Below are 19,207 nucleotides of genomic sequence, written 5' to 3'. Positions count from 1 at the left end.
ACATTCACATTGACTCCATTGTGAAAAAGGCCCAGCAGAGGTTGTACTTCCTTCGCCAGCTGAGGAAGTTTAACCTGCCACAGGATCTGCTGAAACAGTTCTACTTCACTATCATCGAATCCATCCTCTGCACTTCAGTAACTGTCTGGTTCAGCTCAGCTTCTAAATCTGACCTCAGAAGACTACAGAGGGTTGTCCGGACTGCTGAGCGAATCATCGGTTCAACTCTCCCATCTATTCAAGAACTGTACTTATCCAGAGTGAGCAAAAGGGCTGGCAAAATCACTCTCACATCCAGCACACTCCCTCTTTGAACTGTTGTCATCTGGTCGACGCTACAGAGCACTGAGCACCAGAAGGACCAGACACAGGAAAAGTTTCTTCCCTCAGGCAATCCATCTAATGAACAATTGATTAAAACTGTTGAACACACTACACTGTTTATATGTATATATACATACACTTATTTAACACACTTAGCATACACTTAAATTTTTTGCACATAATATACCTGTACATACATAATGCTCATTGTAATATACCTGCCATACATTGTCAATTTGTATATTTTCGTTCCTTACCTACCTATTTGTATTTTTTTTTTTTTTATTCCATTTTGTGTTTTTTGTTCTGTCACTGTCATTATGTTGTACTGCGGAGCTTCTGTCACGAAAACAAATTCCTCGTATGAGTGAACATAACCTGGCAATAAAGCTCATTCTGATACATCTCCCCAGTGTTCCCCCTTGTTGTGTTCCTGTCTCCCGCTCCTTGACATACAGTCGGCATCTAGTCATAGTTGGGGACGGAGTCGGCGTGGGGGAAAACACAGCGAACATCGTGTGTATTTGAATGACAAAAATGCAAATATAGAGCGCTCATTCCCAGAGACGCGTAGAACAATTGTAGTCTCTTTTAACTTTAATATTCACATACACTAGTCCACCTATTCTTAACCATAGGGCCGTGGCCCACGCTTGGGCCATAAACGGTACCTGGAGGGCCGCAAAAAACTTTACGTTTTCCACCCGTGGGCCCCGAGGGCCCAAACAAGTTACAGACACTACAATGACCACTGTTATCCATGAGACAGTTACAATACACCATCCCACCACTAGTGGCTGTAATGCATCAGTTGTTTAACAAGCGCTAATAAGCAGAAGAAGACACTCAGTCAACCATAGCCTGAAGCAAAAGTTACGCCTGTTTCACCTGATTTCCACAGCACACGTCTGTGGTGCGTTACGGCTCCGACGCGGCTACCGGAGCTGATCGTGGTCACTCTAGTATATGCTTGTGTTTACACCAGACGCTCTGCGGCAATTTTCAAAAGCATCGCAGAAGTAGCTCTCCGCACCGCTTCGCTAAAGATAGGCACCTAGTCTATTTCTGACGCACCCCACGTCCAAACCGCACAGCAAATACAAAATAGAGGTCACAAAATCATGTGCATTTCAAAATAAACACGCTGTGCAGACTCCCAATCATATTTCACATTATTATATTCATTCTAGGAGGCCAGAAATAGATGACAAGAGTTAAAGTTGAAAAACCTCACATTATTATATGACACCACAAGGACAATAAAAAAAAGGAAGTGGTGTGGAGTTTAATTGCAGGAGTTGCATGACTGGAATAAACATAATTAAACCGGACAAAACATTAACATTTAGCCAACACCATGTTAGAACAAAAATAAATCAAGAAAAGCTATGATGGACCATAGACTGTATTGTTGAACAGGCAAATCACGTGGTCTCGCGAATCCTACCGCTGTGCTTCTGATCCGCCTTGTACCCACTGTCTATGGCCTGTACTGAGTCTATTTTTGCTGTGCTGCACTCGCTGAATTAAAGTGACAGTGCATTGTTCACAGTAAAAATTAACATGGATTGACATGGAAATGCAGTCATTTCACAATACATTTGTAGAATTAAAGCCTACTGTGTTTCGCAGACAACATACGGCTTTTTGGCTAGGTTTAAAACAAGAAAAAAAGCACCTTTAGGCAAACAAGGAAACGCAATATATGCACTTTTTTGGAGGGGGAAAAACAAAGCTCATTAAGACCTTAGGGATTGCTTGTAATAAAGATTTAAATGCACAAGGCACCAGAGCTGACTGTTTCTGTCAGTGGTGAATTTTAATTTTAAATTTTTGTGATTGCCCAACAAGAAAATTAGGCTAAATGTTGTATTTAAATGTGTTGCCGCTTGCTTGAGCAACTTATTATACAAACCTAGAAGTCAAGTGCATGAATAATACGTTGTTTATATTTGAGTTTATACTAATGTCTATGAAAGATTGTTACTGTACTGTGATAAGAGTATCACAATCATGAAAAAGCTTTTTTGTTGTTGTTTGTTTGTTTTAATTTATTTTTCTACATGATTTTAAATATAAAATAATGAACAAATATTGTGCTTGTGGTCTAAACAGCCGCAGATCAGTAGCGGACTGCAAACGTGTCCTGTGTGAAAGCACAATGAGTCTGTGCTGCTTCTGCTCCACACACATGCACACGGACTGCATAAACACTGCAGACGGAGTATGTGTGAAACAGGCGGAGACATTTTTAAAGTGGAAAAGGGGAGACCAAATCATATCGCGGCCATGGCCACAGACATACAGCATCAGTTGCAAGAAAAAATAAAAAGCAGGCCATTTTTTTATTTATTTTTTATTTAGCAGATTATAAAGCTATATTTTTTCATTTGCACTTTATTTCAATTTTCATTTACAACGTATTTAGTTTGAAAAATATTATTTTTAATTGATTTATTTTCGCAAAACATTTTATTGTTTTTATTTAATTTATATAATTTTTTTTTATTTTTTTGTAACTGATTACTTGATACTTGATACTGATTTTGTGTGTTAATATGCCTGACTTGAGCCTTTTAATTTTGTTCTTGATGCAGATTGATTTGTTCCCTGAACTGTTGTGTGGTTGGCATCTTGTTGTATGTGCAGGTTTATATACACAATAATAATGAACTGTTAAACTGCAAGTGGATTTCATTTAGTTATTGAATACAAATCAAACCAAGGGTGAGATCAATATAACCAATAACAATAACAACCAATACAGTGCTAATATTTGATTGGGCCCTGGGCCACTTTGTACTGTAAAATTTGGGCCCCGACATCAAAAACTGCACTAGTCCATATCGATATTTGATTCATTGTATAACTCTACTGTAGATGTATTCATTCAGAAATAGCCAAATTCCGTGACGTTCTGCTTTATACAGCAAGTTCCATTTGTGACTGGATTCCGCGATTCTATCCGTGTCGCTTTGCAAACACAGACGGTGTGAATTTATGAATAAAAGTGTAAAAGTTCAGACACAAAACTAAGTTGTTACGTATCCTCGCGCTTTTTTAAGTGGGTATACGGAAATCCTTGGCCTTTTCTAGTGGGAATACAGCGTATCACGTAGACTACACCTCTTAGCAGACGCATTTTCATGCGAGTTTAGGTTCGACACTAGGCTACATAGTTTTGCTTAAGGTAGAATGATAAGGCTAATTATATATGCATGCCACTTTCTGAAACAACCTTACACAGTTTTGATAACGTTAATAATGTACACAATGTTAACGTAGCATGCCTTTGATGTAATGCCGACTGCACACACACACAAGCTTAGTCTTGGGATTCCATAACTTCCCTTGATCATCCTCACAACTTATTGCTTGTTGCCATTTTGTCATCCTTTCCGGTTCTGTATGTTTATTAGAAAGGACATAGAACTTCAGTTCATAATTTGTTAATTTATTGGAGGTACAGAAAATGACACAGCAACTCTTCGGCTTGATTGTCCCGTGTATTTCAATTGGCGCCAAGGCAATGTTTTCCCCCACGGGCTAAATTCCCCTCACGTGACGGGGCATTCCCGGGGGCGTTCCCAGATCAACCGTCTGTATGTATAATTTGACAAATTTTCCTGATGGGTTTCTTGAGGAGGTAAATAATTATTATTTAATTAGTAATTGTTTTTTTATGTATTATTGTTTTGCACTGGAAAGTTAATTATAATGGAAGTATAATTATATAAAGATATTTGCACTACACTTCCTTAAAATGTTGTCTAATTAAATTACAAATATTATTTTTTGCACTGGAAAGAACATTCTAGAAGTCTAATTCTATTGAATAAGTTTGCACAAGGCTACAGAAAACTGATGTGTTTATTTTTCTTCAAATGCAGTCTAAGCCAATGAGTTTTGAATGTTATATGTTGTATTTGTTTAAGTTAAAATTAAAACGTATTATAAACTAAACAAATCAATGGTTCATTGTTTGCAAAATGATCATGATAGCCTTTATATTTCACATCTATGTGGTTCAGTCTTGTATATTCAGTTCGGGAGTTCGTAGCAGGATCACAAATCATTTGAATCAGTTAGGGAGTTCGGAGCGGGTTCGCGAATCATTTGAGTCAATTCGGGAGTTCAAAGCGGGTTCACGAATCATTTGAGTCAGTTTGGGGATCACGAATCATTTGAATCAGTTGGGGATTTCGTAGCGGGTTCGCGAATCATTTGAGTCAGTTCGGGAGTTCAAAGCGGGTTCGCGAATCATTTGAGTCAGTCTGGGGATCGCAAATCATTTGAATCAGTTCGGGAGTTCGGAGCGGGATCGCGAATCATTTGAATCAGTTCGGAAGTTCCTGGCGGGTTCGCGAATCATTTGAGTCAGTTTGGGGATCGCGAATCATTTGAATCAGTTCGGCAGTTCGGAGCGGGATCGCGAATCATTTGAATCAGTTCGGCGGTTTCGCGAATCATTTGATTCAGTTTGGGGTTTTGGGAATCATAGCTTGTATATGGATAGGCATTTTTAACTAATTTAGTAGCTAGTTATAATTACGTTTTCCACACGTGTTTAGGTGTGATATGTGAACTCTTATTTTTTGTTTTAATGATGTGCCTTTTAACAGTATCAAGTATATTCAAAAACTAAAGAAATCGAGCCTAAAAAGTGAACACATCTAGGCTAATGTAAAGATACATGATGAAGTCATACATTTGCACATGTGCATTTGGATTGCGTTCTTTCACTGCATTATTCAGTGTATTCAAATGCATTTATGAATGCATGTGAATGATCACAAAATTCAAGATATGAATGAATGAATGAATAATAGCCTAAAGAACCTTTGTGCCAAAAGGGTTCTTTCTTGTCATTATAGAACCTTTTTAGCATAAGAACCCTCTATATTGAACCCCAATGAACCCTTTTTTCTAAGAGTTTGTCGTCATAACATTCACATTGGAGATTGAAAGTGTTACTTTTTTGAGAACCAGGAGCTCAAATTCAGACCCAGAACAATAAAACCCACAGAAGAGGTGGGAGTTCAAAGGAGGAATCTTTATATTACCAAACTGCAGGGAGAGGAAGAGTAGATATAAGTCATGATCTGCAAGATTTACCACAATCTGATGTGATCCGACCACCTCAGAGAAGTCATCGATTTGGGAATCGCGAATCATTTGAATCAGTTCGGGAGTTCAGAGCAGCTTCGCGGATTATTTAAATCAGTAGGGGGGTTCGTAGCGGGTTCGCAAATCATTTGAGTCAGTTCGTGAGTTCGGAGCGGGATCGCGAATCATTTGAATCAGTTCGGGAGTTCGTAGGGGGTTCGCGAATCATTTGAGTCATTTTAGGAGTTCGATACGGGATCACGAATCATTTTAGTCAGTTGGGGAGTTCAAAGCGGGTTCGCGAATCATTTGAGTCAGTTTGGGAATCGCGAATCATTTGAGTCAGTTTGAGGATCACGAATCATTTGAATCACTTCGGGAGATCGTAGCGGGTTCACGAATCATTTGAGTCAGTTCGGGAGTTCAAAGCGGGTTCGCGAATCATTTGAGTCAGTTTGCGGATCGCGAATCATTTGAATCAGTTCGGGAGTTCGGAGCGGGTTCGCGAATGATTTGAGTCAGTTTGGGAGTTCAAAGAGGGTTCGCAAATCCTTTGAGTCAGTTTGGGAGTTCGTAGCGGATTCGCAAATCCTTTGAGTCAGTTTGGGAGTTCGGAGCGGCTTCGCGGATCATTTGAATCAGTTCGAGAGTTCGGAGCGGGTCCGCGAATCATTTGAGTCAGTTTGGGAGTTCATAGCGGGTTCGCGAATCATTTGAATCAGTTTTTACACAAACTTCTGCTGAGGTGAGTCATCTTAGTCTAAACAAACACAAATTCCTACCATCCACTTATTAATCCACAACAGTTCACGGCCCTTTGATAGGTTTGCTAGGTTATAGGTCAACAAGTTTCTATACAGCAAGTACACACAGAATGACCTTGATTTCTGGTGTTTCTTTCCTGAATGTACAACCCGAATTCCGGAAAAGTTGGGACGTTTTTTAGATTTTAATAAAATGAAAACTAAAGGAATTTCAAATCACATGAGCCAATATTTTATTCACAATAGAACATAGATAACGTAGCAAATGTTTAAACTGAGAAATTTTACACTTTTATCCACTTAATTAGCTCATTTAAAATTTAATGCCTGCTACAGGTCTCAAAAAAGTTGGCACGGGGGCAACAAATGGCTAAAAAAGCAAGCAGTTTTGAAAAGATTCAGCTGGGAGAACATCTAGTGATTAATTAAGTTAATTGATATCAGGTCTGTAACATGATTAGCTATAAAAGCTTTGCCTTAGAGAAGCAGAGTCTCTCAGAAGTAAAGATGGGCAGAGGCTCTCCAATCTGTGAAAGACTGCGTAGAAAAATTGTGGAAAACTTTAAAAACAATGTTCCTCAACGTCAACTTGCAAAGGCTTTGCAAATCTCATCATCTACAGTGCATAACATCATCAAAAGATTCAGAGAAACTGGAGAAATCTCTGTGCGTAAGGGACAAGGCCGGAGACCTTTATTGGATGCCCGTGGTCTTCGGGCTCTCAGACGACACTGCATCACTCATCGGCATGATTGTGTCAATGACATTACTAAATGGGCCCAGGAATACTTTCAGAAACCACTGTCGGTAAACACAATCCGCCGTGCCATCAGCAGATGCCAACTAAAGCTCTATCATGCAAAAAGGAAGCCATATGTGAACATGGTCCAGAAGCGCCGTCGTGTCCTGTGGGCCAAGGCTCATTTAAAATGGACTATTTCAAAGTGGAATAGTGTTTTATGGTCAGACGAGTCCAAATTTGACATTCTTGTTGGAAATCACGGACGCCGTGTCCTCCGAGCTAAAGAGGAGGGAGACCTTCCAGCATGTTATCAGCGTTTAGTTCAAAAGCCAGCATCTCTGATGGTATGGGGGTGCATAAGTACATACGGTATGGGCAGCTTGCATGTTTTGGAAGGCTCTGTGAATGCTGAAAGGTATATAAAGGTTTTAGAGCAACATATGCTTCCCTCCAAACAACGTCTATTTCAGGGAAGGCCTTGTTTATTTCAGCAGGACAATGCAAAACCACATACTGCAGCTATAACAACAGCATGGCTTCGTCGTAGAAGAGTCCGGGTGCTAACCTGGCCTGCCTGCAGTCCAGATCTTTCACCTATAGAGAACATTTGGCGCATCATTAAACGAAAAATACGTCAAAGACGACCACGAACTCTTCAGCAGCTGGAAATCTATATAAGGCAAGAATGGGACCAAATTCCAACAGCAAAACTCCAGCAACTCATAGCCTCAATGCCCAGACGTCTTCAAACTGTTTTGAAAAGAAAAGGAGATGCTACACCATGGTAAACATGCCCCGTCCCAACTATTTTGAGGCCTGTAGCAGAAATCTAAATTGAAATGAGCTCATTTTGTGCATAAAATTGTAGACTTTCTCAGTTTAAACATTTGCTATGTTATCTATGTTCTATTGTGAATTAAATATTGGCTCATGTGATTTGAAAGTCTTTTAGTTTTCATTTTATTAAAATTTAAAAAACGTCCCAACTTTTCCGGAATTTGGGTTGTATATCAAAACACTGGCATAGAAACAAGCTTGACATTACTGAGTCATACGAAATAATATTAGACTGCTTTTGCATTAGGAAGCAACTACACTTGCATGACCAGTGAAAATACCAGTGCTTGCAAGTGCAAGATAATGTGAAGGTTTTGGCAAATAGCTGATATATTCAGTCACTATAAATTTATATTTTGATTTACTATTTTTGGTGAACAAAGTACAGTATTTAAAAACTATACAAGACATTTAAGATCAATGCAAAAACACATTCAGGTAACATTTTTTAACTGATCAGTTATAGAAACGCGAGCTAATGTGCGAGGCTTCCGAGTCATTAGTCGCTATTAAATAACTAGAAGAATAAAGTGCAATAAACAGTAAAACTATTTGCGCTACAAACAGTTTTTATGATTGTGGTAAAAATGTAAAATAATATACGAGATATAATATATCTTGCTATACAAGATAAGTTAATAATATTCGAATGAAGCTAATGAAACCTGTTTGTCTAAACTGTACCGCGTAAGAACGACCATTAGATGGCGACAAAGTCTTACACAATTCATAGCGGGTTTCATAAAACAACAACTGCATTTGAAATTGATAGAGTATTATAAACTACCAAACTTAATAGAGTTCATGTTCCCTACAACATTTCCAACAGATAACCAGATTTTCACTCAGTACAGCTTTAATTCCTTCAAGAATTAAATGCAAGTGAATAATTTAAAAAAATCAACACATCAGAGCCAGTACTGGTCTAGTTTATGCATTTATACAGTCTGTGGTTCAGCCAAGTTCAACTAACACATGCTGAGAACTTCAAACACTGGCCTTTAACCAGAGGTTTGTAAGTCCATGTTCTTGGCCTGTGTCCCGATGTGACTGAAACCACAGAGTAAAGCTCTTGCCACATGCATTACACCTCCAAATTGACTATAACTCTTCAAATGTCCAATCCTGAATCACAAATAAAAAAATAAAAAAAGATTGTTTATAACCAGAATCTGAATATTTCAAATTGAATATCTTTGTATTTTACCAAGGAAGGGGCTGCGATGTCAAGACAGCACCTCAACAAACAGAACTAGACATGGGCCAAACTATTTTTATTAAAAATACACCCACTTATTAATATTCAAGAGCCATAATATTTCATATCTGTAAAATGTGCTTAAACTCTTTGTGTACACTGACATGTGCAGGTCCAAGGATAGCGGAGTATTTTTACTCAGAGGTTAAATCCTTACATTTTAGTTAGTAAATCAAATTAAATTTAAATGAATTAAAGTGATAGTAAATTAAAGTGTTACCAGGTTCAATATGTACATCTTATTTTATAAATTAACTCAACGGCCTGTGTCTGTCAACAAGTCTCTTTCATTGGTCTCAATGAACCCCTTTTTTGTGTTTGCATATATTCCATTAAAGTTTTTTATTATCATTATTATTTGTTAATTTAACATATATAAAGGTAAATACACATGTTCACAGCACAAAACAGATTACAACATTACCCCCCCCCCCAAAAAAAAAAGTTCAAGAAGAAATAAAGGAGAAAAAAAAACGTTGCTAAATCCCTGCCTCCCTTATAAAATACATAGTCAACAGCATTGTTGTCACACAATTCTAAAAAAGCATAAATATTATACTTAGTGCACAACATATAGGATTTTATGAATTGCTGGAAGAAGAGATAATATCCAAATAACATTTCAAGTCATTACCAAACATAATAAATAGAGTTTAAAAGACAAACATTTGCACTTATGTAAAAAAAATAAATAAATAAATAAAGCTAGAAAAATAAATAGATTTATTAGAAAATACTTGTCTTTTAGATTATTTTTAGAATTATGAAATCCAAATAAAACATCCTTAAACACCGAAATAAAAAAACAATTGTCTAAGATAGAAGCACATACAAACATATACATTTCTTTCCAAAAGTTGGACACAATGCCCAAAAAAGATGAAGGACAGACTCATCTTCCCCTCCATAAAGGAGATCCATCTCAAGAAAGGTTTTTTTTTTAAATTAAGATTGACAGGGTAAAATCGGTGTTAGCAACTTGGAAGATATCTCTTTAATCTTATAAATGTTTAGATATTTGTTAGGTAAGGACCACACTTTTCTACCAGGGAATATCTTTAAAAGAATGAATCCAATACGATATTACAAGAGATACAGTAATTATATCTTTCTGAAAGAGTTGCCAGTTTTTTCTATTCCTGAGAGAGGGACTGGACAAAAAGTCCCCTGTCACTACTGTTTCACAGGGTTGTGTCCTTCTCCATTAAAGGTACAAGGGTTGCGTAACGGCGTGTGACGTCAAAGCAGTCACAAGACTTCAGTCGCGTCTCGGCCTTCTGCAGCAGTTCACGGACAGACGCGCGCGAGCAGCGATGGAAAGAAAGAGTTCTGCAAAACCCGGATCGACTTGGCTGTTCTGAATCCCATCGGATCGATCGCTATGAAGAGCTGAATGTGACCGATCCTTAACGACAGCGACAATTTGAAGGTCGGTGCTGGTGTAACGTCGTTGATTGACCTCGTGGATGCGGTGCCTGTGACATCCCCAGACTTCATCTCGAGCCGTGGATCTGCTGCTAGTCCTCTAATTAAAACCACCCACCCCTGCAGAGTCCGGGGGTGATGCTGTCCGTTCTTTCGTACGGTAGACTGGTGGCCCGAGCGGTCATCGGCGGACTCTCTCAAACCGACAGCCGCGATTACAGCCTGGTGTCCGCCAGCTTCGGCTTCGGGAAGGATTTTCGAAAGGGGATCTTGAAGAAAGGGATGTGTTATGGAGACGACGCGTGCTTTATAGCCCGACACAGGTCTGCTGATGTGTTAGGTATGTAATCATTCAAACGATTAAAGGCCCTTTGTGTTACATGCAAAGACATTTGTTTGGGAGAGCTGGTTTAGTCAAGTATCTTCGTGGTTGAATCGCTTCTGACGTCACAAACTGGAGCACATCGGTGGTCTGTGCGCCAACAAAAGCTTTTACAGCCATCATTCTGTATATATCAGTAACTAGCAAAACCCTGTTTAATCTTACCTGAACGTTAATTTATAATGCATTTAATTAAAACACCAAAAATACATACATTTACATAAAACATATTACATAATAACAAAGCTTCGGTTTTATAACTGCTATATATTTATCGTATTCTATAAATAATGAAGCACATGAATATAAAAATCACTGTTGTAACATTTTGTTACAGTGACATCAAACGGGACGTTATGAACGTTCTGTGTGGAATTTTAAACCGACGTTGCTCGCAACAAAGTAACATTTCATATTGTGACGTCAGTAACGTTCCAGTAGAAAGACGCGTCCAATAAGCCTACAGATGGAAAAAGAATCACGCATACTACAATTACCTCTTTTTTTTTCTTTTTTATAATAATTGTTTGAATATGTGCTTGTTGTCTTGAAAGTAATTGTACATATACTCCTGCAAATGCAATACAATTGATTTCGCTACAGCTGTCTACAAACACTAACAGAATATAAGATGAGTGGGAGTCTGTCTAATGTTTAGTACTCCACGTGACTGGAGGGTCTGAACTGTTTTAGTTACTAATTAAAATGAGCACAGTGCTTTCTGAACTGTCTGTTATGAGCACAAAGTGAGATGAGATATTATAAAATGATCATGTGTTAGGCTACAAAAACTCATTTTGACAGCTCAAAGTGACTTGTATTTTAAATTAAAATGTAAACATGGATATTAGCGGAAGTAGTTCCTTTGACAATGCTGCAAGAATTTACAGTGATACATTAATACTATTCCATACCTTATATCAATCAAACTTTATTACAGCCGCAAGATCCAAATTAAGAAAAAAATTGTCCAAACTTATAGACCTGTTACCATAAAAAAAAATGTTAATAAGCTGAGAATTTTAACTTTTTTTCGGGTTATGGAGAGTGCACATGAGTTTTTATGTAACACAAAACCCACTATTTAGTTGCAAGGAAGTCCGTCTGAAAGATTTGTGGGTGCAAAACAAAAGATGTACACTGAAGACCACAGACCAGGGTTTGAGTCTTCTTTTGTCTTGAGTAATTACAGTGCCTTACAATGCAGATCTTCGAAGAAAGCAGATCGTTTAGTTCATGCTTCATTTGAGAATGGTTAATTATATTTTTAGAAATCTTTTTTTTAGTAGTCTTCAAAGTTGAATAGTCCTTGTACCTATTTTGCCTGTCATTTAATCCACTCATAACAAGTATGCCTACAAATTCAAACGGAAACATGTTAGCAGGTCTCTTAACAGGTCTGCCAAGGCACAAAGCCCTTTTCACACTGTGATTCCGGAAAATACACGGGTAATGTGTCCCGGCAATTGTTCCCGGAAAAGGGAACAATTTTGGAAAGCCATACGTCAAAAAAAGTCAAATTAACCAAGGATATAAACCCTCTTCTACAACTCAAACACACGAGCAGGGGTCTGTCATGGTCTCTTGTCTTTAAGATGACAATAAGAAACAAGAACAGAGCTGTTATCTAGCTGTGGAAATCCCAGTAGTGTTTTTAGAGGTGAGCTGACGAGAGGATGCAGGGTGATGTGAGGGGACTTGCCTTGTATGGTCACAAACGCGGGTTCCTGCTCATTGTCTGTCAGAAGGGAAGCTGGGAGCGCTTTGTAGGGAAAATTCCCAGTTTGGTGGACATATTTGGATATGCACATGACGTCTGTGGGGGGTGTAGGCTGTAAATGTTTGCTTTCTCAATATTACATACCATCGTCAATCAGTACTTTAGTGGTTGATTATTGTGAGCCTTTCAATAGCTGAATGCATGTATTATGCCTATAAAAACACAATCGCATGATGGCAAATGGGCACAAAATTGCTATTTAAATTACACCGGAATTAAATTAAGCTTTACGAACATTGCAACTCAAAATGTACTCTGTAAATGACATTTGATTACTTTAATGATTCCTTCCTGAATACAAGTATTAATTTCTTTCTATGAACAGACTTAGACTAAAATCTTAGTGTCACTTAATCATTTATAAAGTGCAGCTTTCTAATCGTGTTTTTCTGTCACTTGTAGGTGTGGCTGATGGTGTAGGTGGCTGGCGTGACTACGGGGTCGACCCCTCGCAGTTCTCTGGGACACTCATGAGGATGTGTGAGCGGCTGGTTAAAGAAGGACGATTTGTGCCAAACACCCCCGTGGGAATCCTCACCACCAGCTATTATGAGCTACTTCAGAACAAAATACCACTATTAGGTGAGCATATTCGATTATGGATTATGTAGTGAATTTATTTCAAAGCTAGAATATGTATGTCTGCAGTGTGTACAATGAAAGTTTATTTTCAAATGCAGCACAGAAAAAAAGCATTAGCGTTTTAGATTTATTTCTCAAATGTATTTTCTGTTTTGTAATGAAAACTGTTGAGAGATTAGATCGTAATGTGTTTGAGGCTGCTGGGATTGCAGCATTATCCTCTGGCTTCAATTAAGGTGCAGTCGCGCAATTTGGTGTTCCTTTCACTTCTATTAAAATGCTTGCGTAAACAGGAGAGCATGCGTCATGCTTTCACTACGAAACAAAGTTCTATTGTTTATCAATACAGGTTCAACCAATTCTGCATGCTTAAAATCCCTCTCTCTTTAATCATTGCATTTGCAGCACGTCTAGTCCAAGTATTCAAAGACTGTGATACAACTTTAGCATCTGACATCAAACATTCCCACTTAAGGTGTCTGCGTGCAATCTCTGTGACCGTACACATGGATACACCATAAAACTGAGGAATGGGTGTTATGTTTTTGGAAAGTCAAGAGTAAAGTTTTATTTTTCCTGTCATAGGAGGGAAATGTTTTGAGTGAATGGCCTTGGCTCATTTTTTTATTTTCAGGATGAGATCAAAGTCGTAACTAAAATATAATGGACAGAAATGAGTCATTGTACAGTGTGCTGCTCTCAGAAACACGCTGTGGGCTGCATGAGTCACAGACAGAGTGTACTGGTCACAAGATTGGATTTTGGTAAATCTGCACACATTCAAAGCTAAAGGGCAGTTTTTGTGGTATGGTCGGTTTAAAGTGATATTCCAGGTTTGATACAACACTCTGGATCTAAAACTAAAGGTTCTTTATTGGCATCAGAGGTTCAATACAGAACCTTAAACATCCATAGAACCTTTACATTCCATTTATAGTGGAAAAAGTTTTTTTAGATTATTAAAAAGAAAAATGGTTTACTAAAAGGTTCTTTGGGGAACCCAAAATGGCATTGCTGTGAAAACCCCATCTGGAACCTTTAATTTTAAGAGTAAACTTAGAGCTGAAATGTAGTATTTGTCTGTTTAAGCCTTAACGTTGTGTTCCAGTCATTTAGAGAAGACATTCTTTTTCCTGAAAATGTTATTTGCATAATTTTGCTCATACTGTGTATAACAATTAAGTGAATTTATATTTATTTTTTCCAACTTTTTACACTTCTGCTGTTCTTGGTAAAAAAAATGGAGAGCTTTCAAAAAGTGCTTGTAAATCTCTCATTATGCTATATTATCACCAAATCTTGGATTGAATCTTTTTGTGAGCTTGTTTTCTTCCAGTTTGCACAGATTAGGTATTTCTTTTTGGAACTATTTGTCATAGTCCTCACTGATCAAACTAATTGCACCTCAGTTTTTAAGTGAACACTGCCAGAATTATCTACAAATAATGCTCTTTTTGCACTTAAAACAGAGTTGCATAAGCTCAGATCTACGGAGCCCCCGCACATGACATGCAGGAAAAAAATAGTAGGCTAAATCGTGCGCACGATTTAGCAAATCGGGGGAACGCATTAGTAAACCGAGGAAACGCAATAATAATCATGTGCACGTTTTAGTACATTGAGGGAACGAATTAGTAAATCGTGCGCACAATTAATTTTTTTCTTGCATGTCATGTGCAGGGCTCTGTACAGATCAGTGAGGACTACGACGTACAAGTTCCACAAAGCCTGTTCTAACCAAATTAGGAAAATGATTTTCAGCACAGCACAAATAAAATACTTGCAAAGACAACTGAAAGCAAGCAATTAGTGTGTTAATTTCCCTTTAAAAAAGGGAACACTGGCTCTACAGGGTATTTTAGAAAGAAATGAGCATTATATTTTATAGTACCCATGATGTGACAGTCTTTCTTGTCTTCAGGAAGCAGCACAGCGTGTATCGTGGTATTAGACCGGCAGAGTCACCAGCTCCACACGGCAAACCTGGGCGACTCTGGCTTTCTGGTGGTTCGAGGAGGAGAGGTGGTCCACAGGTCTGATGAACAGCAGCACTACTTCAACACCCCTTTCCAGCTCTCTATCGCCCCTCCTGAGGCAGAGGGCTCCGTCCTCAGTGACAGGTGAGACCGTTTGCTTTTATGTGACTTTTTCCCCTCACTTTCTCATTATGTAACAGCATCGTGTCCCCGCGAGCGAGGCGTAATCCGCTGGCTGTCAGTATGAGAGCATGATTAGTTTCTCACTCTGGTTATTAACTCGACTGGATTATCAGTCCATTAGTCACTCGTGTGTTATGATCTGGATATGTAATGATCTCTCTGCTCTTATTTCAGATCAGAATGGCTTAAACTGTCAGAAGAAAAACAATTATAATTCTGCACTAAATTAATCCACCCAAAAAATGGATAGAATTTTCAGTTGCAACTAATTGGCTTAATCACATTTAGCCAATAACTACCTCAATATTATTTAAAATGTTGATTTATTTTCTAGCTTTTTAAGATGTCATGTAAGTGTTCTTTTAATTAATTGATCATTAATAGTATTTTAAATCACAATTTAGGGGTTGAATCACGCTTTTGATTTGATTGCAATTGTTGACTGATTGCAATTTCCACAATTGCAAAGATTATGTGACTAAATCCAGCCTGTGATTAACACATTTTTTGCAACTTAACATCAACTGATCCTGTAATTTGTACTTGTAATCCAAGCATCCCGTCTGATCAGTGTCTGGTAAACAGATCCCTAAATAAGGAAACTACAGCGACTTTATCACACTTAAGTGGAATTGTTAGGCTCTTTCTGCTCTGAGCTACATCCGGTCACATTTAATCTTGCCAATGGAGCTAATGGAGACAACCTTAGCGTGACCTCTGTAAATCCTGACATTAGCTGATTTCTCTTTGACAGACACATGAGCTAGTTTGGAAGAAGTACTCTGAGGCCTGGTATTCTTCAGTTTGTGGGTTAATCTTAAACCGTTCCAATTTAGAACTGTTTCCACTTCTTAATTTCTCCAAGTTTGTATTCAAAGTAAGTATCAAGTTTAAACCGTGTGACCTGGGACTAGCCGGACGGTCTGGCACAGACGAAGGGAAAAGTCAGCCAGTGTATTCGTAGAGTCCGTGTAAATAGCGTCTGCCACAGACTTCCTGGAACAGGAACATGACACTTCACAGCTGATCTGTACGTTTCCGCGTGCTTTATACTGTAATGAGGATCAAGCTATAAGCTTCTTAGACTGAAACCACTTTTATTGCTCCCAACTTGTGCTCCTAAATATGTTCAGCTACAGTACTGCTTGATAGCTTTTTAGAGCTCTAAACACATTTCAACTTGAAAATGTGCAGTTATGTAGCTGGTTTCGATGGATCGTTGTGTACCTGAGATTGAGAGAGTCAGATGTTTTGTTTTCAGATACGTTAAACGTAAAACCGAAATATCACATTACATAACTAAACTATCGAAAGTTGACTTGCATTTAGGTAACAACTTTCTGTTCTCTCGTTTCCCACAGCCCTGAGGCCGCCGATAGCGCTTCCTTCGATGTCCAGTTGGGTGACATCATACTCACAGCTACAGACGGTCTCTTTGACAACATGCCGGACTACATGATTTTACAAGAACTCAAAAAGCTCAAGGTAGCAGAACATCTGTTTGTAACAAGACTTCCTTCGGTCCACTTCTCTGTCCTCCAGCAGCACTAATACTAATTGTGTCCTCTGCTTTCAGAATACCAACTATGAAAGCATCCAGCAAACAGCCAAGAGTATTGCAGAACAGGCCCATGTTCTAGCATACGACCCCAATTACATGTCTCCATTTGCACAGTTTGCCTGCGATAATGGCTTGAATGTCAGAGGTGAGAGATAACCTTTTGAACAAGCATCAACTACTGCTTTACTTTTTCTTTACAGTTTTTTCTTAGTCATCTTTGGCACTAAGAGTGTACGCATTTGCATTGACAGTGGAATGATTACAATTCTTTGCTAAATCATGCTGTGCATTTACATTTGACATGAATTTATATTGCATTGAAAGTATGCAATTTTTTTGATCAATGCACTTGAAAATTTGATTATAATTCTGTTTCGGTTTTAAATCAGGGTTAACTATGAAACTAAAACCATTAAAATATTTTGTTAATTTAAATAAAATAACCATTAACTGAGATAAAAAATAAATAAATAAATAAAACATTTAAATCATAATTGTGCTAGTTGCCAAAGCAACAGCTCTCATTTTCAAAAATAAATTAAATTAATTCAAAATATATTAAGAAAAACTATAACAGTGTCTCTATGATACTGAAACAACATTGGTTCAGTTACATTTTTTTGGTGTGATTCATAATTATTTTCAAAATTATAATTAAGACAAATGTCATAGGTTTAATTTCTAGAAAATGCTAAAAGAAATGCATACTTTAAGTGCACTGTAAGTGTCTTTGGTTTTTCCACTGGAAATAGGTTCCAGATTATATTTTGCATGAGGATAGATGCATGTCCAAATGGATGCATAGTTAATTGGGTAGTAATAGTCAAGTAATTTTAATCCATAATCGGTGCATTCAATTCATTATCAGACTGATGCATTTTTACACTCCTAACTGTCAGGTATTCAATGGCATGGGATTGTAGATGTTGAGCATATCTGTAGTCTTGACAACATTCCCTCTTTTTTTTTCCTCACCAAAGGAGGAAAACCAGATGACATCACCGTTCTGCTGTCAATTGTAGCTGAGTACACAGACTAACGCTCGCAAGGGCAGCAAAATGCTTCTCTTGTTGTCTTCCTCTCTGCCACTGGACTGGCGGCTGTTTCCTGCTGGCAGGATTGAGGGCTGTTTCAGCTTTCTGTTTCTGGCAGGGACATCTGTTCCTTGGGTTCTTCGGCCTTACTACTCCGTACTTCATATGATGTCATCTGCAGGCTCAAGACAAAGATCACCTTGAAACGGACTGCTAATGTCGAGTTGTGTTTGACAAGGGCTACAACAGGTGTTGAACACTTCTCCAGTACGTCTGTAAGAATCGCCAGTGTTCCTGTCGTCCAGTGATGAATGAGTAGTTAGTAATGATGTGGCTTTAAGGCCAAAAATGGAGAAAGAATGAGAGAGAAAGGAAAAACAATCTGAATTGGTCCCAAAAAAGAAAGTTTCCATATCAAGAAAAACACTGAGATGGAAGCGTCATCCAGTGGGAATGCCAGCTGAGATGAGATGTGATCAGGCACGGGTGACTACAACAGACTCTTTGCTAGCTGATGAAGAGTTTGTATTCTGGGAAGTAAGCTGAGGTGTAACTTTACAGTACTAGACTGAAATCGAAAAACTGTCAAAGTTAATGATCAACCATAGAAATGCCTTTCCTTTGAGATATTAATTAATGAAGACGCTTTTGCAGAACAAGTGAAATCAGAGTCAGATTCAAAGTACAGGACAAATTAGTTTGCTTGGGGAGACAGTAACCTTTTCCTTTCATATTTATTCATTTAAAACTGTATTACTCTGGATTTTTTGACGTAATTACAGCAGTACAACAGACTGCAAGAGATTGTGGGATGTGTTGAGAGGAAAAGCAGTCCCACTCAAACCACTTTTAAGAAGTGCACATGCATGTGGTGTGTGTGTGTATGTGAGATAAGAACGTTTACGATGTGTAGATATTTGGAAAACTGGCTGTATATTTATCGATGACATGTATGCATTTGGAAAGTGAAGGCTATTACACATCAGATGTACTGTATATGAGAGTTTGATAATTGTGTGGATTCTGTTGAAGTATTTTTTTCTTCCTTTTTTCATGTAAAACTTAATTTTAAAATATCCCTCGAGGTGTTTATGCACAAAGCTAATGTTAGCATCTGTGAATGCTTTCAGTGGGTATGTCATGGATCACATGATCTAATAAAGTTATATTTTTATAACTTCTGTAGGTCACTGTTTTTAGTGTGTAAATATTCAACTGAAGTGTCTACATTATGCTCTGTGATAATATAACAG

General features: G+C 38.0%; 1 protein-coding gene across 1 annotated transcript; it reads left to right on the top strand.

Moving 5' to 3' along the window:
* The first annotated feature begins 10,329 nt into the window (after window positions 1-10,329).
* On the top strand, window positions 10,330-18,611 carry LOC132114957 (protein phosphatase PTC7 homolog). Its single transcript, XM_059523360.1, has 6 exons — window positions 10,330-10,796; window positions 13,021-13,200; window positions 15,122-15,320; window positions 16,721-16,844; window positions 16,936-17,065; window positions 17,901-18,611. Exons 1-6 carry the CDS (start codon window positions 10,595-10,597, stop codon window positions 17,957-17,959), a joined length of 894 nt encoding a protein of 297 aa, XP_059379343.1. The 5' UTR covers window positions 10,330-10,594; the 3' UTR covers window positions 17,960-18,611.
* The last annotated feature ends 596 nt before the right edge of the window (window positions 18,612-19,207 follow it).

This window comes from Carassius carassius, chromosome 34 (genome assembly GCF_963082965.1).
Source record: "Carassius carassius chromosome 34, fCarCar2.1, whole genome shotgun sequence".
Taxonomy (NCBI): domain Eukaryota; kingdom Metazoa; phylum Chordata; class Actinopteri; order Cypriniformes; family Cyprinidae; genus Carassius; species Carassius carassius.
Note: the sequence above shows the minus strand (reverse complement) of the source record. Positions and strands in the feature narration are given on the sequence as shown.